Source organism: Paramisgurnus dabryanus, chromosome 3, assembly GCF_030506205.2.
Source record: "Paramisgurnus dabryanus chromosome 3, PD_genome_1.1, whole genome shotgun sequence".
Lineage (NCBI taxonomy): Eukaryota > Metazoa > Chordata > Actinopteri > Cypriniformes > Cobitidae > Paramisgurnus > Paramisgurnus dabryanus.
In genome coordinates, this window is record NC_133339.1 from 32,201,688 (window position 1) to 32,226,387 (window position 24,700).

The window sequence follows — 24,700 nt, forward strand, 5'->3', positions numbered from 1 at the left end:
CATTAAGAATAAATGGTAACGTCACTCCTCTAACAACCTTAAAGAGTACACCCACGGAGTACGGAATAAAAATGGGCGGGTAAAAACGAAACTATTATATTTGCGTTGTTGGAATCTGGTCAGCGATACCCAAGTTACTCTCAACATTTTGGAATGTTTCAATGTCGGAGTTTCAATGAGCCAGTAGATGACGCTATAGATCAAATTGTATTATATGATAAAAATGCAAGACTCCAACTAATTTGATGGAGTCCTAACTTTCCTATACATAACATTTAATCATACCACTGTTTAAAGTTAAAATATGACTGTGTTCTTCTGCTTTATTTATTTATTTATTTTTTGCTTAATGTTTTATGATTGTACCATAACGATGACTGTAAATTAGAGGAAACCATGGTTACCACGGTTAGAATATTCCGTAAGTCTTCAACATTGTACAGTACGGTGTCGTGTTTCATAATGTAATATTTTTTATATTTAACTGCACTGCGCGTTTGTTTTAATTTAGGGGGTATTTTACCAAAACTAGTTTGCATCAAATTTAAACTGGCCAACAAAAACCAACTTAAATATTGCTTCAGCGAAAACTTTACTTTCGATATGAATCTTTAGCTGCAGTGTCATATACTGTATCCCAAGTCGTAACGCGCTGCCTATTTAGAGAGCCGCACGAACACTAGTGCTCAAAAATGCTGTCTATCTAGGCGGTTCACTAGGTTTTGAGACACCCACATTTTATCTTCCTGTCTCAGGCGATCAGAGGCGCTCGACACTCTCCGTTACAAGACAATTCTCCGCCGTCTATTTTTTACAATTACGGTAAGTCCCCCTAACTTTATTGAATTTCCCTTATAGTGACCGACACAAATGTCCGTCTTTAATACTCACACCGGTTATATCCATTCAATTCTGAGTGAAAAATATGCGCTTTGACTTGTACGAAATGGCGGAATGGCGAGGGAGGAAGTTAAAAACGCTTCTGGTTCTTTACAGGTTTAAATGTGTTTTTCAACGCTTCTCTTTGTGCAAACCCCTAAAATGACTCTGAAAGTATTTTATACAATTAGTAATTGACATCTTAAAATAGTACCAAATCTCGCATAAAAATAAGCTAAAACAAATTATGCACATCCTTAACTTTTATTTATTTTTACATGTATTTATTTTTAAGTTTAACCATCTTATATGTAATATACACATTGTATATTTATTCCAGTAGTTATCTATGACATGTTTGTATTGTATGTGTGTGCACAAATTCACAGTATCATTTATAATTTATTCAATAAACATTTTATAAGCATACAATGTGCATAAAATCTACTGTCATGTGACTGATGTCCATACATGTGCGCATACTGCTATAGAAACTTTCTCATAGCAAAAGACTTGTGTCTCCTGGTAGCATTTGAACCTTTGACATAGGATGCCCACTTTAGGCAGTATGCAGGGGTCACTATGCAGTGGCCCGGTCAACAGGTTGTTCTGGGCTGATGTTGCAGGGCTCTAGTCTCTATGTGATCAGACTTTTGAGCAGGATTTACTCAGGACACAAGCATCCTGTTCATCTGTGGGGGCGTGGATGAGTCATTGCCTAATGTCTCAATGTGTGTGTGCTGGAGTCTGTTTTCCTTTAACTTCCAAATAGGAAAACTCGTCTCTTGTTTTTCATGCTTCATCCCATTTGCTCTTTCATGGGTCTTAGTTTTGAACGTCTAAAATGGAAATTTTGCACTTTTATTACAATATTCACCCGTCATGCTCACGCACTCACACCCACCCAGATACTTATATGAAAAGTAACAAACAGGGATTATTAATGTTCACATCCACGTTTTTTTTTACAAGTTTACATGGTTGAGTTTAAATAACTTAAAAAGTGTTGTTTCATTTTTGTGTTTCATAGCTGTTTGAATATTTTTGCATATTCTGAAAAAAATGAGGACATGTGCATTCTCTTTTCCTGCTTTTTTACATCTGGAAATCTTGGAAATGATTGCTCAGTTTAGGGCTGCACAATTATGACAAAAATCATAATTGACGATTATTCACCTTCTTATTGTATTATTGCCGATTAATAGACTTTACATTGAAGTTTTGAAATTTCTTTGAAGCAGCTGCATGTTAAATTCTATCCAAAACTCAATAATATAATGTAAATTACAAATAATTCTGGGAGTTATTTTGTTAGTAAAAAATCCAAAACAAATGGCTAAAGTGCATGTCAACTTGTCAATTTTAAAATTGAAGAAAATGAGCACAGAAATGAGTACAAAAGGACAGCTGTAATTGAGACTTTTGGTGATTATGTAATTCCTTCACTCGTAATTGTAATCCAGATTAGTTTTTCAATTAATTGTGCAGCCCTAGCTTGTGTCAGTTATGTTGCATTTTTAATGAGGATTTTTGATGAGGATTTTTGATGTTTCTTGTTAGTAGAGAAATAAGTTGGTTGTCAAAAATGTGTGGTTTTTTTAAGTTTGGTTTTACGCACCCGTCATAATCTAATATCACACATGTTCATATTTGGCCTTGCAATAAACAAGTACACGACAACGAATGTTCAATCCTTAACGAAAAACCTCCCATTGTCAAGTAATTGTGAGAGTGGACAGTCCCCTTGGTTAAGCTGTTTGTCACACACTTCAGTGGTAAACTCTGTCATTATAGCTCTTAGAATGTGTTTTCCTTTTTGGCCCCTGGCCCGGGCCTCAATACCACACTTGTTCCTGTTTAACTTGCCTGAAACATCCACACTTCCGTATGCCATGGCTCGCTGGATCCACTGACAGCCATTGTGTATCTTCTTCCTCATCAGCTTCTGGCTCTGTGCTCTCACTTCTGCAAAAAGTTTTCAACTGAAGAAAAAAAATGGAGAACTTGCATGTTTACATTGATCCTGTTGATTATTACAGTTGTTTTGACATTGCGTTATAGCTAGTGCAGAAAAGTTAACACCTAGTAACAAATTTTTGTCTGATCGTTACAAAGCAAACCACATAATTTCCCTGAACTCTTGGGTAGAAGTGACATTTCATGTGATTCGCAGAAGTCCAATTGTTAAAATAAATAAATTAAAGTGTGATTCAAAATTCGCTCTGCTAATTGTATTTTCCTTCTTTCTCTGGTATATCTTGTCCAGAGAGTGGAAAGAATTAGCATTGTGTCTTAAAGGTACAATTTGTAAGATATTTGCAGTAAAAAATCCAAAAACCACTTCCCATCCAAAGACAACAAATCCCATCATTCCACGCTGCTTTAGAGCGTTATTAATCTATGTCATTGTTATTGTTTTGATCGTGCGCCCTCTAGCGGTGGATTCTACAAATTGTATCTTTAAGTATGTATAGACGGTTTCAGCAGTAACGACATAAACAAACGTCTTTCGTGGAACACACGTAACGTCCGGTAATCTTCGCTAAAAATTAAATATAAGACAAAGTCCTTTTAAAGTAGTTTATTTATATAACAAGCAAAATTAACAACACGTAGATTACATAGGAATCCAAAACATTTGTTATTTTCGACGAGGTATTTGTTCAAGAGTTCAGTTTAGCAACTAGTCAAACCATTAAACAACAAACAAACCAGAAGTAAAGTTTTGATCAAGCACGTGCGTCCGATGAAACCATCTACTCAGTGCAATCCAGTAATTCTTAAAGGTATGAGGTTGGACAATGTTGACATGCCTCTTTGCATACAATCTTATTTGTAACTTCAAAACTATTTAGTGAAGACGTTGAACCAGTTTTATAAAATGTTTAGGCGGCAAGGAATGTTAATGTCAAATAGTTTTTTGTTTTTTTTAAGGGCTGTGGATTTCCTGATTGATAGTTATGTGTTTGTCCAGACTGTATGTTAGGGCTGCACAATTAATCGATAAAAACAAATTGAGATTAAAATTCTCATTGAAACAATTTCATAATCGCCAAGAGCCTCAATTACAGCTCAGGGAGCTACACTGCGACCAAAATGGTCGCATATGCGACCTTTTGAACTGCCGTTGCGACCCTAATTTTTAATGGGTCGCAAATGTGCTACCTAATGTTTTAGACAATATGCTATGATTTACTATGAGCATTTATTAAAACAGAAATGTGGATCTTAAGAATACGTTTTATAACGTGCTCTGAGCCATCAACATGTTGGCTTCATTTTGCGTGAAAGCACATCGTGTCTCTCCCTATCAGTGTGCGTTTGCGTGCTCAGCTGTTTCTCAATGAATTGGATGGGACGCGACGCAAGCGCAGTGTCTTCCTTGTTTCTGAACTTGAGCAGAGGTCTTTCTTCACTGAGGACGCGGGACTCGTATGGTTCCGGCCGGGTTTATATTTTAAATGGTCTGTCGGGTCCGGTTAGGTCCTAGTTTAATTACTTTGGGTCCCAAGTCTGATTAATGTTGTGTTTATTACCCGAGTCGATCGGAAAACGTCCATGAGCGCTACCGCGCTAAAGGTCGAGTGCAGTTTCAGCGTGCCTCCGGTTTCTATGGCGATGGTTCTTGTTACGACCACGCGCTGCATTTTCTTTCTCACATTTTTTTAATAATCTTATTATTTTCTAAAACCATATCCATATTAAGTTTGGACAGAGATTGTAGCAAAAAGCAATGCTAATGTCAAGCCAATTGCACTGAACGAGCAAAGCAATGTAAAGTCTGTCCCCGGGACAGCAAGTACACTTTTAAATCTGAAATAATGAGTGGATTAAGCTTTTTAAATCGGCAAGAGAGAAATAGAAAGATAGAGCAGCAGCAGTAATAGAAATTATTACCATTATAACATCAGTCATAACATCAGTCACATTTATAATCTATAGACCTGCACTGTCTATTAATATACTATACATAGTATTGTATTATATTGAGTTTGATAAAAGGGGTCTAATTGCTTCATATATCAGTGCAAAAACAGTAAGTCTTTTCGTGGTGCTTTGACAAACAGTGTCAGCTTTGTTAATGGCAAAGAAAGTTTGGGGTGGTTAGATTGATGAAATATAATGTGAAAATAATATTAATTTTCAATGAATCAAAGTATTGTGTTGTGTCACACATTATTAGTTCTACATCACATGTTTAGTAGACCATAATTTGTCAGTGGGTAATAATTGCCCTTTTCACCGGCTACCACCACCAAGTAAATTTCAGATCTGTGGGAAACACTGCAACGTTTAAGAAAACAAGGCGGCATGTGGTTTAAAAGATGGCAAGTAAAATAAAAAGCATATCTGTATGCAATATAGTTTCATTATTGTTCATTATTATCCAGAGCGCCTTAATATAACTTGAAAAAAATATGTGCGACCAAATCATATTTTGCGCCAGTAACTGAAAAAGTTGGTAGCGCAAGTGCCACCAGTGGAAAAGGTTAGTGTAGTTCCCTGCAGCTGTCCATTTGTGCTCATTTCTGTGTGTTTCGCTAGTATGTTTAGGCACCAAATACTAGAGGTGTAAATGGAACACATCATTATGAGTCGATACAAAATCGATACATCAAACACTTCTTCGATGCGATTACGATTTAATCTGATTAATTTATTGATATTTTTAGCTAAAGTGCCTAGTTAAGCAGTTAAATTTTTACTTAAAAATGCAACCAAAATACATGAACTTTTAATTAAACTTTTAAAAAATGGCACAATCTCTGTCTCAATTGGAATATTTACAACAACAATCTAACAAAAGTGGAGAGTGTCAAAATAAAGGTACCTCAAATCGATTATTTACATGTGGAGTGTTAGAAATAAATTTGATGTATCGATCCATATCGATGTTTTGTTACACCCCTACCAAAATACTAGCCTGGCTCCGCCCTCCTACGTGCTTCCGCTTATTTTTCATTTCGCTTCAGCAGTACGTCTGGGATGGCTCTATAGAGTTTCGTTTTCTCCTGCAAAAATCTGCAGGACCAATCAGCGAACAGATGGGGGTTGCTAAGAACGATGACGTTGAGGTCGTGCGTCAGTTTGAGTTGTAGTTCAGTAATGGCAGCGGAGAAAGACGTGAGAAAAGCTATTCGGTCCGTTGTTGCAAAACTGCCGAATATACAGAAGTTAAAGCCGGAGCAAGAACCAGGTTTGCTAACTTTTGTTTGTCTGATTATTCTGATTTGTTGTTTCCGGACGGTTTCGGTGCATGATATACGTCACGACCACACGTTAGCGATTGGCTTTGCCAGATCCTGAGTGACTCTGGGCATATCTAATAGTTTTAAACTTCAACAATGGACCCTCCTTAACGGAAGTAACGCTTTGCTATGGAGCGTGGCCAGACTCTCTGTACAAATGAAATGAATGTACGAGAGTCTGGTTATACCAGGCTACCAAAATACAGTGGTGAATCAGAGATCAATAATAATAAAATCAAAAAGTTGATGTGTCTTTTAGCTGTTCTTTTTGGATTTTTTACCAACATAACTGCCATAATTAGTTGTTATTTACATTATATTATTTAGCTTTGGATGTTTAGGAATTACCATGGAGCTTCACAGAAAGTTATTAAACATTTCAAAACTTTACTGTAAAGTCTATTAACCGCCAACAATAATCGCAATTACAATATCAAGGTGAACAATCTGCAATTGTGATTTTTGTCATAATCGTTGAGCCTTACTGTTTGTGAAACTGCTTATCAATGTAACAATCAGAACATAAGTTTATAAATTATAAATCATAAAAAAAATTAATTTTTATTTAGCAGGAAAGTTTTTATTTATTTATTTTTTGTTGTATAATTAAAATACATTGATCTTTGATCCTCAACTCCTCCAAATGCAAAGTTAAGAACTTGGCCATAGGAAAAAATTGACACTTTTCCCATGAGAGAGAACAAGGTTGTTTTTTACAAGCCAGTATAAGTTTTATTAGGATGATAAATCAAATGGAAAATATAAACAGGATCCTTTTAGACCATTGTTCATGTTTTCTTTTATCCAAGAGTGCAGTAAATAAGAGGTGTTTAGGCAGGTGAGGTTTTTGAGCTGCCTGTAAGTGAAGGGGAGGAGGAGGGGAGAGAGCAGGGAGGGGAAACTGAAATGGATTTCCCGTAAATCAGCCCTCTCCAATCAGAGCGCAGCAGTGCACGACATGGCCGAGAGCCAGCGGGATCAATCGTCAGAGGTGCACACTGACTGAAGGAGAGGGAAAGCAGGAACCGGACACAGGCCAGTGTTAGTCCATGTAAGCATTTGGAGAAGGTCGCATACATTCTCTTCCTTTCTGCATTTGAAGAATGCAAGACTGTATATAAGACACTTACCTGGTATGTTATCTTCTTTCTCTTTCTCAGATAAGAAAGTGCTTTGAGATCACATTTGTGCTATATAACATTTATCACCTGCTGTTGTTTAAATGAATGCAAACCTGAAACGTTGTTTTAGTCAATAAGACAGGCAGCATCTGCATTTCTCTCGTCTCGTGATGTCGGTTTCTGCTCGGCTCACTTGCATGCTCATGTGATCTTGCCGTGTGAAACGTCTCTGTTTGAAGTTTGAAGAAGTGCAGGTCATTTGGCTTTGTGACTCTGTGGAGATTGCTACATTGTTCCATTACTCATGCATGAATTGTGTCTAAAGCAGAAAGATGATTTTTAATCTTCCCACAGTGCTGTGATTGCTCTCTGAAGTCATTTTCATGATGTAACAACCTTTTTAATAAGAGTCAAAATGGAGGAGTCGGCTCTTAGCTGCCAATAAACATTTGGCAGCGTTTACCCGAATGACATCAGTTTTAGATGGAGGCCTGTTTTCTCTTAGTTTAGAGGTACTATGCACACTGTAGAGAGATGGCCGGAGAGAGAGAGAGAGCGAGTGAGGAGAGAAAGAGAGAGACTGTGTTGTACAGATTAACCGGGGTCATGTGAAGGCTCACTGATGCAACATGCTGTAACTGTGTGAGTTTCTCCAGGGGGAGAAGATCTCTTCAGCTGGACAGAGGGCTATAAGACTGTAGTACTTTAGTATTGTGAAAAAGTGTCAGTAGTAATTTATCTCACAAAATGTTTTTATAAAATAAAGGTGAGGGAGAATTTCACCACCTTAAATGTTTGGGTATTGTGCGTACTGTAGTCACCAAGGCATTACTATGGGGTTGCTAATATTCCCAAAAGAGCTCGTCGCCAATTACAGGTGTTCCTTTAGCTCAATTGACTTATGGCTAAGCCACGCCCCCTCCACTCACTCGGACAAACAATCAACATTCGGTGACAAGCGCGTCAGCTGTCACAGTAGGAGACATTTCACAGTAGGCAGTTGATGATTTTTGGAGACAGAAAGACTATATATCATCTCGGAGTTACCCAAAGGGCCTTAACTATGCATTGGAGGGTTATATTAATAATTTTATTGTCGAGAAGTTCGATGAAAAGCTTCAGCCTACGTTTCCAGGACAAGCCATTTTTTACCATCTTTAGTAAGTTACCTCTCTGTTAGTTTGGTGCAACAGTATTAAAATGAATCATTCAGCCCAACATTGCTATTACAAATAATATTTGTTATCTCGGTTATTTACAGATACGTTAATGAAGCTAAGTGACATGATGTAGAAGTAGAAGCTAACGTTAACTAGATCGATATATCGGGCCGATATTTGCAAGTTCTTTGTGTATCTGCATCGGCCGATATGTGGCTGCTGTGTTAGCCGATTTTTTCCGGTATTATTTACAGACAGAGTGCTGGAAGCTGCAAGCGATTGCAGGTCATGTGACTAAAAACAACCAACCATTCCATAACAACATCAAAATCTCGGCCTAACAGCTGATCATAGCTGAACAAAGCAGGTTTTTACTTAAAACCTCTGCATAATTAAAGGAATATTCTATTTTCTTAAAAGACAAATCCAGATAATTTACTCACCACCATGTCATCCAAAATGTTGATGTCTTTCTTTGTTCAGTCGAGAAGAAATTATGTTTTTTGAGGAAAACATTGCAGGATTTTTCTCATTTTAATGGACTTTAATAGACACCAAAAACGAACACTTAAATCAACACGTAACAGTTTGTTTCAAAGGACTATAAACGATCCCAAACGAGGCATAAGGGTCTTATCTAGCAAAACGATTGTCATTTTTGACAATAAAAATAACAAATATACACTTTTAAAGCACAACTTCTCGTCCAGATCCGGTCGTGATGCGTCAGCGTGATCCCACGCAATACGTCATGACGTCAAGAGGTCACAGAGGACGAACGCGAAACTCCGCCCCAGTGTTTACAAGTGTGTTGAAAGAGGACCGTTCCTACGTTGTTGTACGTCAACTGATACTAGTTAATGTCTTTTTGTCAGTTTATTGTTTACAATGGTCCGCAAATGTGCGTTTTATATATGTAATACGTGACCTCCCTACGTCACTACGCATTTACGTTAGGTCACGCTGGACCGGATTTAGACGAGAAGTTGTGCTTTAAAAGTGTATATTTGTTATTTTTATTGTCAAAAATGACAATCGTTTCGCTAGATAAGACCCTTATGCCTCGTTTGGGATCGTTTATAGACCTTTGAAACTCCGTTGAAAAAAACTGTTACGTGTTGATTTAAGTGTTAATTGTTGGTGTCTATTAAAGTCCATTAAAATGAGAAAAATCCTGCAATGTTTTCCTCAAAAAACATAATTTCTTCTCGACTGAACAAAGAAAGACATTAATATTTTGGATGACATGGTGGTGAGTAAATTATCTGGATTTTTCTTTAAAGAAAATGGAATATTCCTTTAAGGGCGTGGCCGCTTGATTGAGGGTTGAAAAGCCACCGCTGTAACTAGACTTGCGCTAGGCAGGCATGGTTTCAGCAAACCAACCACCTCAGCTTCACCCATGTCCTGCCTCTTTACCCATTTTCGGTTTTCCGCGAGTGATTCGCAAGTGACGGGCGGACAAGATGGAGACGGCAGGCAACCCCTACTTTAAGCTTCATATTTTTTGCGGTCTATGGTTAAAATGCCCAACTTTACAGCAGAAAATAATATGTTTATTATGATTTTAGTATTTTTGGTCTATATAGCTAATATGACCCTTCATGACAACTGTTAGGGGGTGTATTTTTTGTAATATATATGGTATAAACCTATGATGATTTTACTCCCAACCTTGTGACCATTATTAATCTGGTTAATTTAAAACCAACTACAAAGTTCTCTTCAAAATTGACAAGGTTTATTTATGTCTAAAATGATCACTTATATTTAGGATAATTGTTCCAGTCTTCTACTGTATGTACAGTATGAGAATTAGCAATAGTGACGCTTACCTTACCAAGCAACATTAACAAACACATCACAGTGTTTCTAAACAACGAGGAAGTATATGAAAAAATGTGAACCACACCTTGTGAACCTTGAATGATTTGGATACAAATATTCATGAGGGACATGAAAAGGATCTTCTATATACGTCCACCTCCCACAGTTACCTGCAGTAAATTAGTGAGAATAAGTCACGCTGAGCTGACTCACTTTTGTAATTGATCAGAGATAACCAACGCTGATATAATGGTCTAAATTAGGTCTTTTTCATTTCTCGAATGAGTTCGGGGTTGTATTTCCTGTAGCTTTAAACCAGGGCGGGGGCTGTGTCCTGTCAGTGTCAAAACAACACAGATGTGGTGTGACCACATAAAGCCGATCTCATCTTGATCAGTGATTGAAGCAGAAAGCTCATGTCTCATCCTCAGCAGATCGTGGATTTTCCTGGCTCCTCCCACTCCACAGATTAACCTTTAGAAGAAGGAAATGTTGATGTGGAGAATAGAGTCTTTGTGTTCACCGTAAACACTGCGGCCTCTGTCTGTCAGCAGGTACAAAGTTCAGGCATGTGAGCGAATCGCTTTTAGGGGGAACAATAAATGAATTGGTATCATCTTGACACATCTGAAACAAAATACCTAGTCCTGCCAGATAGCATAACCAGTGCCGGTTAGAGATGGCCAGGTGTGTGGTAACCTTGTCTATGAAGCGGTTATGATCGGACTATGTGTGTGCGTGTGAAAGAAAGAGACTGCAATCAGTTTAAAGAGGAACTGTATTAATATCATGTTAAAATGATTTCTTCTTCCCTATAAATAGGCTGTTAACACTGGAGCCGTTTGGTTTGAAATGCCTAACCACTGTATCTTTGCCTTTTTTTTTAGAAATACCAAGATGCATCGAATTTGCAACTCCACCGTCCCATTTAACCATATGGCCCAAAGCGATAGCAAAGATCTGAACTGTCTAAGGTCCAGTACTGCGTCCCACACAGAGAGCAAAAGAGGGGAAGTGGAAAAAATATCTACCTATCTGTTGAAAGCCATCAATCAGGGAACTGCATATCACGAGTTAACACACGGGACAGAGAAACAGTCCATTATTGCTCAAGCAGAATGTAAGTACTAACTTAGAAAGAAAGAGACAATTAAATGAACTTGGCTCATAGATAATTTCACAAACAATGCGAATCATAAAAACTCGATTTTTCTCTCCATATAGGTGAGTCTCAGGATTCACAGGAGTTCTGTCCCAATGGCAGGTAAGTCCCATGCGACTTTCATATGAACACACACTTTACTTAACATTTAATACCATACAGTGTATGACCAAAACCAAGAGAATGCTCGTCTGCCCATTAATATTAAAACTCAATCTTTTTTAGCCTACCAAACAGACTGCGTGTTGGCATCTCCTCTTCGTCCCTGCACAGCTCCGTCTCTCACAGTTGGCCCCGGAAGAAGCGGCGTAAGAGACGGCGACGTGCGCAGGTAGAGAAAGACAACCCTCAAAGAACTATTGCCAGCGAGTCAGTGCCAGAACAGGACAGTGGAGATTGCCATTCATCACCAGCTCATGTAAGTTATTACTGAATCATCAGAGATATACAGTAGAAATAAGATGAATGTAATGAAGAATGAGATGCATATAATGTACAATAGCTCAGTTTTATCTTTAAGAAACTGCCATATGGGTAACTTACTTTTAGGCCAACTTTTAAAATAAAAACGAAAGTAACTTTTCTTCAAAGTTGACATTGCTAAGCCAATAGATACATCAAACATTCATTTAAATATATTTATTTAATTAATTTATTTAACCCTTGTGGGTTGTTCCAATTCAATACTCCATATAACTCAATGTACAAGCCAGAAATTAAGCTCTGTTTTTTGCACAGGCCTACCAAAAAAGGGTTAATGGTGCCACATGGTGATCAACAGTAAAAATGACAACTTTTACCTCTTTGCAAAAGAAAAAAACATTAACAATCAAAAATGCATGATTATATGGTGTCATGGCTTTGTGACCAAAAAACTTTGTTATAATGGGAGTCAATGGGGCAAAAACAGTAAATGAGGGAGAAAAAAATAAAAACTGATGCTGCACAAAAACTAAAAATGCATCAAAGACAATGTTTTTACCAATCTTTGACAAGCCCAAGACTGTGAAAAAGGTTGAAAAAAATCCAGTCCACAATCACTTTTTATATTGAAAATCAGTAAATTCTGTGTTTTTCCCTCCAAATCAGTGACACCACTTATGAACTTGGTAATTAAAGAGTTAAAATCATTTAAATTCTGTAAACATTTGGTAGTTTTGATCAGTACTGAGAAAAACTTAGAAAAAATATGAATCTGATACATTTTTACAGCCGTTTTAATTTAGTGGCTTTTTTCTACACTAACAAATCGAAAAGGGTAGCAAATTTGCCCACGATATATTGTTGAGGTTTTGAAAAATTTCAAAGCATTTTCCCGAAATATGTCAATATAAGATTTGTCACCAAAAATCATTCCATTTGCTTAAACAGAAAAAGTTGTGGCCAAATTAAGACATTAAAAAATGCCCATAAATGGCCTCAACAACCCATAAGGGTTAAGGAAGTGTAATAAAAAATGTAATATATTAATAAATAAATAAAAATATTTCCATTTTGTCTTTCTTTGTACATACTTGACAAATGTCTTTCTCTCTTGTTGAATCCTTTTGGTTCAGGTTCGAGACTCAGTTTCCATCAGCAGTAGTTCATACAGCAGCTGTGCCCTTAGCACAGAAAGGGTGTCTGTGCAGGAGACAGAAGCCCCATCGTTCTCCCATCCATGGCCGGCCCAACAGACCTCCTTCGCGGGACCGTCCTCCTGTCAGAGCTACACTCAGGAGAGCGAGACCGAATGTCCTCTGGCTGTTACGGCCCTCAGGGACTACGTCACAACAGAAGATCGATGCTTTGCCCACGGCTTTGTCAAAGATGTGATGAAAGAGTACAGAGAAACAGAGGAGAACGAAATAGAGGAGAGTGATAAAAATGAAGGGATTCTATTTAAAGAGGTAATTTTTTTTAAGCATAACCATAATAATAGGAAATCCAGCATTTAAAAGACATCCAAACACAGTCCGGACATCAAGGCTAAACATTTGTGAAAATTTGATAGACGTCCAACCATAAATAAATGAAACCAAACACCTTTATTGCTTGATTTAATATTTTTGATTGATAATATTTGTGCTAAACAACACTAACTGCAAACACGATGGGTATGCGGCGAAAAGGCTTTTTCAACTTGACACATCGATGATCTCATACCGAAAGAGCGTGACACAGACCAGTTGTGCATGCTAACATACAAATTTACAAATGACTACACAGCCGTACAAGTGACATACGAGCTCACTGAGCTCGACGACAGTAGAAAACAATAAAGATAAATAAGCATACTAATACAGAGAGAAAGAGTGAGAAACGCATGCATACAGGTCTGTATGTTGACTCTTGTGGTCGTCAGTTTCCTGTTTTGCTGCGTTCGGCAGGGTTTTATGTGTACCTCACCAGCCTAGATCTGCTTAGGGAGTTTCCTCGCAAATAGACAAAAGCAAACACTGAGAAACCTTAAGTCATGTGCATTTATCTGTCACATTTTTGGGGTGACTCTCACCGAGACACGGCGAAGGTCATATTTCGAGTCATATTTCACCTCAAAATCATAAGATAAAAAGATATTCTGCATGAGTTTTTTCCTTTGCACTGTGAACATATTCGCAATGAACCCCCACTCTCAATTCTCATTACTGTAATGTGAAAAACGGGCGCTTATTACTGTATTACAGTAATGAAATCTTTTTTTTTGCATTTGCATACAGTAATAAGTTTTGCTAAATATAAATTAATTTCCTTTTTTACATTGTGAAATAGTTTTTAGATTAACATTGTTGTACTAAATCTTAATGCATGCTGAAAAGTGCAGTATATATTTAACCATGTAAACTATTATGGTTTTATGACAGTGGTTCTCAAACTGGGGGCTGCAAGATGGTGCCAGGGGGGCCCCAGTTTTATGACATTTTATAAAATACATTCATTTTTCATGAATTCTGTGTAAGCCACTAACAAACAGCACTACTAGGTATAATTTAATATGTTTTGTTTTATTGAAATATTACATTTTAGAACTGTTTTGTCATAAATTTTCTTTCGGGGGGCCGCGAAAGAATGCACCGTACATAAGGGGGGCCGCACGCTGAAAAAGTTTGAGAACCACTGTTTTATGATATCTCATATCCTTTTTTTAGGGGCTACATCCAGTGAATTATGAGTACAGAGAGGGATGCGAGTATGAGCGCTGTGCTTTTCTAAAGCAGGGCTCATTCGGAGAGGTCTACAGCATCAAAGACAAAGGCACGGGGTTCATGTGTGCTGCCAAAAAGGTATGACCATAGTAACAACCTTAAAAATCTGTCCAACCAAAATTCTGTCATCATTTACTCACCGTCAAGTTGTTACAAACCTGTATAAATTTTTTTGTTCTGATGAACACAAAGGAAGATATTTGTAATCAAGTGGGAATCACAAGCACCATTGACTTCCATTGTAGGAAAGAAAAATACTATGGAAGTCAATGGTGCTCAAAAATGGTTTGGTTACAAACATTGGTTAAAATATCTTTCTTTGTGTTCAGCACAACAAAGATATTTATACAGATTTATAAACTTTCATTTTTGGGTAAACTATCCCTTTAAAGTCCACCCTACTCCCCAGAACTTTTAGTTCCCATTTGCTATGTTGACTTCTGTTCATTTTTTAAATGTGTATTTGAATGATTTCAGGTGCCATTGGTTAGTTTCAGCACTGAGGAGGTGGGCTCGTGGAGTGCCCTGCAGTCTCCTCGAGTGGTGGAACTTTTTGGAGTGGTGCGTGAAGGTCTGTCCATCATCCTGTTTATGGACCTCAAATCAGGTAAGAACTTATAAGCATCCTTTGGCTCCTAACAGCCACATGAATGGTTCATTTGAGCTCAGAGACATCTGGTGGTTCATGTACTGATGATTTCCTTTATTTGCACTGTTTTCAGGTTCTATAGGGCAACTGGTAGATGAGAGAGGCCGTCTGCCAGAAGATTTATCCCTGCATTACCTGCAGCAGGTATTGGGGGCGCTAGATCACCTGCATAAGAAGCGCGTCCTTCACCTTGACATCAAAGGTAAGTCCAAAAAATAGACCTTATAGGGAAAACTTGCTTGAACAGTTGGTATTCCTGAGGAGCTGAATCACGTTACATAAAGACCTCAGAAAGGGTGTGAGGTTTCTTTCGTTTTTTTTCTAACCCATGCTGTCTTTAATTCATTTATGTGGAAAGTTGACATCAGTGTCTCAGCTGTGGAACGATGATCTGCCACAGTTCTTTGGAAACTTCCCATAGGAAATGAAAATCACGAATAAGGTTTCTTTAGTCTCGGTTGTTTTTATCAGACAAAGAATGAGACATTTTGTTGTGTGTGCTGCCTTCCGGATTTCTAAAGGAAAAAGATATTAACAGATTGTGCTCAGAATTGACAAGAAGTTTGCGATTGAAAGTGAAAGATTTCATTATATGCGTGTTTTTCATTTTATGTCAACAGATGTTGCATATGTTTATATGTTCTCATAAAGAAACACATAGGAAAGAAAAGCCAGAGAAAATAATTTTTATGATTTTGATCAGAATACTTAAAGGCACAATATGTAGGATTTCCACCACTAGAGGTCACTATTTCACAGTAACACAATAACAGGCGAGGCTTAATGATGGTTTAAAGGAGAGGGGGCAATGGGAGATATTGTTTTCACCATCCAGGGACGTATAAAATTCGCTAATCATGAGATAATTAATATTTTTTTTTTACCTGTGAGTTTGATCACAATATAATGCCATCATAATGAATTAGCTGCAAGACACAACAGCTGCGTGTCAGATACTGTATAACCGCCACACCACCATTTGTCCACTCGCGTTGCCAAAGTTTCTACAACTGGAAACTGAGGTTAGCACAGATATTAAGGCCCAATTACAATTTAATTTTATACCCCTATGCCTACCCCTCACTTCCCCTTGCCCCTTACTACAGAATGAAAAGGGGAAGGGTTAAAAATATTCCCCTAAGAAATGGGACACCACTACTACACTGTCATATGACATCATACGTCCTACGTCAAAGTAGATTATCACATTGATAAATGGAGGGGTAGGGGAAAGTGTAGGGGTAAGGGGAAGAAATGGAATTGGGCCTAATTCATTTAAAGGGCGACATTTATAAGAAAGAAAAGGCACATTATTTTAAATAGGAAATTCTCTGGATTTACAAATCCTTGGGAACTTTGGGATAATGCAAGTGTATATATGAAATATATCACAATGCGCAAGTCTTCACCTGCAGTCATAAGTAGGGTGGGCATTCGTGCCAGTTCCGCCGGACACATCCCAAACAGGATTTCGGGTGCGTTCTCTGGAAGTCACGTTGGTAGACCGCATACGTCATCAAAAGAAATAAATCTTAACTTTCTAATGTATTTTAACTGATATTTGAGAACCTCTGTGACGTATGCGGTCAAGCAACGCAACTTCTGGAGAACGCACCCGAAATTCTGTTCAGGACATGTTTGGCGGAACTGGCACGAATGGCCAGCCTAGTCATAAGTTTAGTTACATCCTAACAAGTGGCCCTGGAAGTCCAAAAGCAGCACACCACACACCCCTCTGTTAGGGATTCAGATGCTTTCCATGGTCTGTTCGCAATCGCTGTAGTGGACTGGCAATCTGAAGCACCAGTTTTCCCCAGTGTGCCGCTTCCGTGGCCAGGACACGATCAGATGGGGGAACAGGGACACAATTGCGCCCCGGAGGTTACAGTTGTTCACACGATGTTGCTGTACTGTTCAATTAGTAAAGCGGGATATGTTAGCAAACTTTAGTGATTTTTTGTGAACATTTCTTTTAAAACATGACCTTTAATATGAACACAAGATTGAATGCATCATAAAACAAATAATTATGTATTATTAAAAAGTTTTTTAATGCGAAAAAATACTTAAATTGTACTCGCATGAGCAGCCATGTTGGACATTTTTTGACCTCTTTTGTTTGAAGTGGGGTCCTGAAAAAGCTTATTTTGAAGGGCTATTTGACCCTTCCTCTACCCCTCCAACTAAAACAGAATTGGGACATCCCTAGCCCTTCACGTGAACGTGCTTAATAGAGGGGTAGGGGAACGTGTAGGGGTAAGGGGTAGAAATGGAATAGGGCCTAAGTCATTTAAAGGGCGACATTTATAAGGTAGAAAATGCAAATTTTTTAAAATAGGAAATTCTCTGGATTTACAAATCCTTGGGATAACGTTTGGGATAATGCAAGTATATATATGAAATAAATCACAATGCGCAAGTGGTTTTTACATATTTTATCACAAAAATCTTACATATTGGCTTTAATAGAGTTTTTAGTCCAAATAAACCAATGTTGTGGCAAAACTCTTTACAATTTGTTGTTTAATAAATAAATGTAAGACATTTTGGAGTTCTCAATTAAAAAATAGATTAATTGAAGATCTTGGCAAATCTGAGCACATGTTGGAGATCCTTTTTAAAACCCTAGACGAGAATAATTTTTTTTTAGATGAAGCAAGAACCTCATAGCTGTGAATTAAGATCTCATATGTGGTGAGATCCTGTGACTGAATAACTAATCTATAAAATCTCCTCGGCCATAAAAGAACAACATCTGAGCAAAAGTTTTCTCAGGGTTGGTTGATTTTAAAGTTTAAACAGAGAAAACACGAACATATGACGCATGTTGGGCCAGATGCTCACATAAACAACTAGGAGAATTGCATTATTTTCAGATGTGAAATTTAAATTGTTTCATATGTTGTGTTGGATTTGGTATTTCTGAGGAAAAGTGTAAGGCAAACAGCACCTGTGATGAGACAAATGATGAGATTGTATGTGTGTGTGTGTGTGTGTGTGTGTGTGTGTGTGCGTGTGTGTGTGAGAGAGAGAGAGAGAGAGAGAGAGAGAGAGAGAGAGAGAGAGAGAAGGAGATCAGAATACATTGTGTGCACCCAGGGCTGGGAATTTCCCACAGCGTGACTCATGAGTTACAGATGCGGGGGGAGGTAAGAGCGAAAGAGGAGAGAGAGAGAGAGAGAGAGAGAGAGAGAGAGAGAGAGAGAGAGAAACACCAGTGTAGTCTTATGCCAACTGACCATATATAATACAGAAACACATAAGAGTATACGAACAACATTATTTCTATTTTACATTCGGACTGATAAGGAAGAATTAAGCAAACATTTAATCTCAAAGTGAAGCGCCATCTGGTGTCCAAATATTTGAGTCTTTTTTAAACTCCTTGATTTCTTAAGGCCACTAGTGATTTACTGTTTAGAAACCGAAAGTCTCTCACACTCCAATTTTAACTATTCCTGGAAGCACTTATCACCCCTGCTAAAGCAAAGACTTATGGGAAGAGATGTGCGCACAAACAGACATTCAGTCCTTGAAATGTGTGAAAATAATCTCACACAATTAGAGCTGATAGTCAACATGAAATCAAACATGAATCGAGTCTAGTCTCTTAATACACGTTATTCTGCACTATTTTTCAGTATTGTACCATTCAAATTTTGTGGCTCATGAATAATGCTTTCGGAAAATAGCAAGTAATGATTGATTTGAAAAACTAGGCGTTACCATTGAAAACCATCAGGCTTCATTGCAATGTCTTTTGAAAAGCTACAAGATGGAATAGTTAGACTATTTAAATATACCGTTTCCGTCAAAATAATGTAGATTATGACTGAAACATTTTGTTGTAAGTGCTTTTTAATATGTATTTAAATGGGACATTTCACAAGACTTTTTTTAAGATGTCAAATAAATCTTTGGTTTCCCCAGAGTATGTATAAGAAGAGTTAGCTGAAAATATCATATAATTTATTTTAGCATGTTAACATTGCCACTTTGTAGGTGTCAGCAAAGATGTGCCGTTTTTGGGTGTGTCCTTTTAAATGCAAATGAGCTGATCTCTGCTAGCAGTGCCATGGATGAATAGTGCAGAGTAAGGGGCGATATTATCCCCTTCTGACATCACAAGGGGATCCACATTTTTCCACGTGCTTACAGAGAATAGTTTACCAAAACTTAGTTACTGGGTTGATTTTTTTCACATTTTCTAGGTTGATAAAAGCACTGGGGAACCAATCCAATTATAGCACTTAAACATGGAAACAGTCAGATTTTCATGATATGTCCCATTTTAAAAAAGTGTATTGGATTAAGTGAGTAGTGGCTGGTAAAACATTTGTTTCTGTCATTTTTTCAGCGGATAATGTTTTGCTGTCTGAAGACGGGAAAGATGCATTCCTATGTGATTTCGGCCAATCAGAAAGGATGGACAAACAAGGACGAAGTTTTTGTCAGGGTAAGTTAAGTGTTGACATTGTATTCTCAAATGCATATTTAAAGTGAATTACATAATTTACGTATGTGTTTGTGTTTAGACCTAAAAGGCACAGAGACTCACATGGCACCTGAAGTGGTGATGAATGAACCTCGCTCTTCAAAAGCAGACATTTGGAGTAGCTGCTGTATGCTCCTGCACATGCTCAATGGCTGTCATCCATGGACCCGCTACTATTCCCGTCCACTTTTTCTCAAAGTAAGTCATGATTGGACAGGCCATTTAAAGTGATAACAATTCTGTCATCAGATACTCAAGTTGTTTCAAACCTGTATACATTTTTTATGAAAGATATATTGAAGAATTTTTGTAACCAAACAGATCATGTACGCCATTCACTTACATATTTTTTTTCAATTATGGAAGTCGGTGACCCTTATCTGCTTTGTTACAAACATAAAAAAAAAATTTTAGTAAATAAGCATTAAATTATGCGATAACACTTATGACTTGTTCATCATATCCTATACGTATAGGCCCAACAATATTGTCGAAGCACTAAACAGTGTACATGTTTTTTTTGCATGGTCACAGATAGCAGAAGAACCTCCACCACTGAGAGAAATCCCACATGACTGCAGCTCCCATACCGCTGATGTTATAAAAGCAGGTCTGCAGAAAAATCCGAACCAACGAGCTTCCGCCAAAGACCTCATCATAAAAACTGCTGAGGCACTTAAAGAAGGTACCGATAACAACCCATTGTCTGTGTGCTAATAAAGTAGGAATAAACATGAAATATAATACAATCTTTTTTTTTTTACAGTTGGAGGACTTCGCAGCCCAGCAAGAGGGGGAACCTATCAGAAACCACTGGGCAAGCCAGAGAAACCTGACCCTACCCATTTGACCACACCCACCACATCCCACTATTCCACTTCCTCTCATAGCTCCAAGCTGCAGTGGATGAGCTCAGAGCAGAAGAGGAGAGATGGTGCCGAGCAACATGAAGAGAAACCAGATGAGGTAAAACGGTGGAAACAGACGGAGGAGAGAACAGATGATGACCAATCTCCTCCACAGTCACTGATCCACATTCAACCTTCATCACCCGAGCCACAGATAATCAATAAGACTGAGCCAGAACCCCTAGGACCCACTAAGCAAGAGCTATGGAGACTTGAGAGAGGTTAGCTACCATCTGATCATAAGAGAGTCTTAATAGCCTATGAACATCAGCCATTTTGTAAAAATACAACGCTATGTAACACTTGTTAACTCTTTTACTGTATGTAGATTTCTACCTGAGCAGTCTATCACAGCCTGAGTTACAAGAGCAGCTGCTGTCATGCCTGAGTAGCGACTGTCTGTTCACAGCAGAATACTGGGACAAAAAGGTAAACAAACCCTTGCATCAAGTTAAAGGGACACTACACTTTTTTGAAATATATACATATTCCAGCTTCCCTAGAGTTAAACATTTGATTTGTACCTTTTTGGAATTCATTAAGGTGATCTCCGGGTCTGGTGGTAACATTTTTAGCATAGCTTAGCACAGTCCATTGAATCTGATTAGACCATTAGCATCGCGCTAAAAATAACCAAAGAGTTTGGATTTTTTTCCCATTTTAAACTCGACTCTTCTGTAGTTACATCGTGTACTTAGACGGACGGAAAATTAAAAGTTGTGATTTTCTAGGCAGATATGCTAGGAACTATACTCTCATTCTGGCGTAATAATCAAAGACTTTGCTGCTATAACATGGCTGCAGGAGGCGCAATGATATATTACGCACTGCCCGAAAATAGTCCCCAGCTATTGAAAGTAACCAGGGGGACTATTTTCAGCTGCTGCGTAATATCATTGCGCCTCCTACAGCCATGTTACAGCAGCAAAGTCTTTGATTATTACGCCAGAATGAGAGTATAGTTCCTAGACATACCTGCCTAGAAAATCACAACTTTTAATTTTCTGTCGGTCTTAGTACACGATGTAACTACAGAAGAGTCAAGTTTTAAATAGGATTTAATTTTTTTTATTTTAGCGTGATGCTAATGGTCTAATCACATTCAATGGATTATGCTAAACTATGCTTAAAGTGGTATTGCCAGACCCGGAGATCAGCTGAATGGATTACAAAAAGATGAAAAATCTAATGTTTAACTCTAGGGGAGCTTGAAAATGAGCATATTTTCAAAAAGTGGAATGTCCCTTTAAGAAAGCTAAACATAAGCCTGTGATTCCCACAACCTGATATGTGTCTTGTAAAACTTATTAAGGTTTTTAAGAGTGATGTTGATGATCATCCTAAAACACCTTGCCTGTTTGATTTGACTAAACATTTTTTTGTCACTTTATTTACTGCAGGATTCAGGACGCTGGTCAGTCGGCCCTGGCGATGACCTCAGCTCGGGCGTATTTTCTTACAACAGCCAACAAGATGGCCAGAGCCTCAGCAGGGACTGGAAAGGCCCCGCACATCAACCTCCTCCACGTTGCTTCGAGGGTATGTAAACCGGTCCTAATTTAAGAAATGTAGACATATGTCATTAAATATCAAAAAACTTTTGCCGCACTTAGGTTGACGTTCATCAGACATATCTGTACCGTACTCATGTCTCTTCTCTGTCTCTACAGGGGTAGATGTTTACATCAGGGACTTTGATGGGAAATGCTTTCATATTCGTGAGACTCCAAAAGTGAAAGTAGGGCACATTGCAAGAGGAATAAGTGATCAGGTAAATTGTTTGTGTATGGGGCATAGCTTTACATACAGTATTATACATATTTCAATTGTACTCTTTTTGGCAAGTATATAATTTTCTCTCTCATGCAGATCTCAGAGCAAGTGTTCAGTCTGCAAGCAGAGGACGGTCGCTCTGTATCCTATGACGAAGAAGTAACAGAAAAACGCCTTTTCTTGCGATGTGTCTCTGCTCCTAACTGCTGTACTCCCACCCCCAACTGCAAACATGCCTATTGCCGCAAAATGCCATGGAGCTGGAGGATCAGAGACGGGGTCCTTGAGACTAATGTCTGATCTGTCCGGTCATAGATCAGATTTTGTTAAGCTAGCAAAAGTCTTTAAAAGATTTAAAAAGATGAAATTCGATCTTGGTTTTAAAATAGATATGCTTTTGTCATATTATCTTTTGCCATTCATGTTTGTCCATCTGTTGCTATATTATTGGCTTACATTATTAGAATCTGAAGTTGTTTAAATGACTATTTAGGTGCTATACCTCACATCATGAGCCTTCATAAACATTTAATTTTACATAGCAAAAAAATGATATAAAGGCCTTTGTTGAATCAAGAATTTGCAATTTTTAAAATTCAGGCCCGACAAGTAGTCCACCCTAAAACATGGACAAGACACTGTTACTTACCAGTTATCCTCTGCCTTACACTGCCTTAACCCAAAGCACATGAATGACATTACATTGCCAGTATGGTCTGCCTCTATAGATTTGTATAGATGTAAACCCAGGTATCTGAAATTCATGTGTGTTTTTCTACTGTTTTATCTGTGTTTTAAGATTCTTGTGATGTTTAATAAAAGCAAACCTTGAGCAGTCGTCTCATTTATCCACTAGATCTGTTTAGATTACATAATACAATCACATTGAAAACTATGGGACAGTTTTTTGTACAGGGTTTAGGGCTAAGCCTTAGTTAAGGACATCCAAGTAGTTTGAGACAAACTTGAGAGATAAAATGATAAAAGATGTGTTAGTGCAAGATGTTTTTAAATTAAGGCAGCTCAAACGTGCATTTTAGACATAAGCCCGGTCTGGGAAACCACCTTGATGTTTAAAGTATACAATACTGTAGTTACTTAACTGAAATGATTTATATGATCTTAAAATATGCTTAAGTGTTTATTTTGGTTATGCAAGTAAACCGATATGTACAGGTGTTGGTCATATAATTAGAATATCATCAAAAAGTTGATTTATTTTACAAATTCCATTCAAAAAGCAAAACTTTAATTTTATATTCATTCATTACACACAGACTGATATATTTCAAATGTTTATTTCTTTTAATTTTGCTGATTATAACTGACAACTAAGGAAAATCCCAAATTCAGTATCTTAGAAAATTTTAATATTATGAAAAGGTGCAATTTTTACTCTAATCAGCTAATTAACTCAAAACACCTGCAAAGGCCTTCACATGGTCTCTCGATCTAGTTCTGTAGGCTTCCCAATCATGGGAAAGACAGCTGACTTGACAGTTGTTCAAAAGATTACCGTTGACACCTTGCACAAGGAGGGCAAGACACAAAAGGTCATTGCAAAAGAGGCTGGTTGTTCACAGAGCTCTGTGTCCAACATTAATTGAAAGGCGAAGTGAAGGAAAAGATGTGGTAGTAAAAAGTGTACAAGCAATAGGGAAAACCACACCCTGGAGAGGATTGTGAAACAAAACCTAGTCAAAAATGTGGGGGAGATTCACAAAGAGTGGACTGCAGCTGGAGTTAGTGCTTCAAGAACCACTACGCACAGACGTATGCAAGACACGGGTTTCAGCTGTCGCATTCCTTGTGTCAAGCCACTCTTGAACAACAGTGTCAGATTCGTCTCACTTCTGGACTGCTGCGGAGTGGTCCAAAGTTATGTTCTCTGATGAGAGTACATTTTGCAGTTCCTTTGGAAATCAGGGTCCCAGAGTCTAAAGGAAGAGATGAGATTCACACAATCCACGTTGCTTGAGTTCCTGTGTAAAGTTTCCACAGTCAGTGATGGTTTGGGGTGTCATGTCATCTGCTGGTGTTGGTACACTATGTTTTCTAAGGTCCAAGGTCAATGCAGCCGGAAACCAGGAAGTTTTAGACACTTCATGCTTCCTGCTGCTGAACAACTTTATGGAGATGCAGATTTCATATTCTAACAGGACTTGGCACCTGCACACTGTGCCAAAGCTACCAGTACCTGGTTTAAGGACCTGGGGGCGTATTACAGAAAAGTCCTAACTTTAAAATCTTATCTTAACTGTTTGGTAACCATGGTAATTTCAGTTAGGACCT

General features: G+C 38.0%; 1 protein-coding gene across 2 annotated transcripts; it reads left to right on the forward strand.

The window, feature by feature from the left end:
* The first annotated feature begins 678 nt into the window (after positions 1 to 678).
* On the forward strand, positions 679 to 23,238 carry map3k14a (mitogen-activated protein kinase kinase kinase 14a). Of its 2 annotated transcripts, none has more exons than XM_065270054.2 (16): positions 679 to 822; positions 11,124 to 11,356; positions 11,461 to 11,500; positions 11,624 to 11,816; positions 12,955 to 13,287; positions 14,527 to 14,661; positions 15,061 to 15,190; positions 15,306 to 15,434; positions 19,590 to 19,688; positions 19,768 to 19,925; positions 20,262 to 20,412; positions 20,494 to 20,856; positions 20,964 to 21,064; positions 22,036 to 22,174; positions 22,306 to 22,406; positions 22,505 to 23,238. In XM_065270054.2, the coding sequence occupies exons 2-16, from the start codon at positions 11,134 to 11,136 to the stop codon at positions 22,706 to 22,708; spliced, it is 2,499 nt and encodes an 832-aa protein (XP_065126126.1). In that variant the 5' UTR covers positions 679 to 822; positions 11,124 to 11,133; the 3' UTR covers positions 22,709 to 23,238. The 2 variants fall into 2 exon arrangements, with proteins under 2 accessions (XP_065126126.1, XP_065126136.1); XM_065270064.2 differs by lacking the exon at positions 679 to 822 and adding an exon at positions 7,088 to 7,261.
* The last annotated feature ends 1,462 nt before the right edge of the window (positions 23,239 to 24,700 follow it).

Coding starts and splice junctions, on each gene's coding strand:
- map3k14a (XM_065270054.2), top strand. CDS start 11,134: ATGCATCGAATTTGCAACTCCACCGTCCCATTTAACCATATGGCCCAA. Junction 20,413..20,493: donor TGCTGAGGCACTTAAAGAAG/GTACCGATAACA, acceptor TTTTTTTTACAG/TTGGAGGACTTCGCAGCCCA. Junction 22,407..22,504: donor CAAGAGGAATAAGTGATCAG/GTAAATTGTTTG, acceptor TCTCTCATGCAG/ATCTCAGAGCAAGTGTTCAG.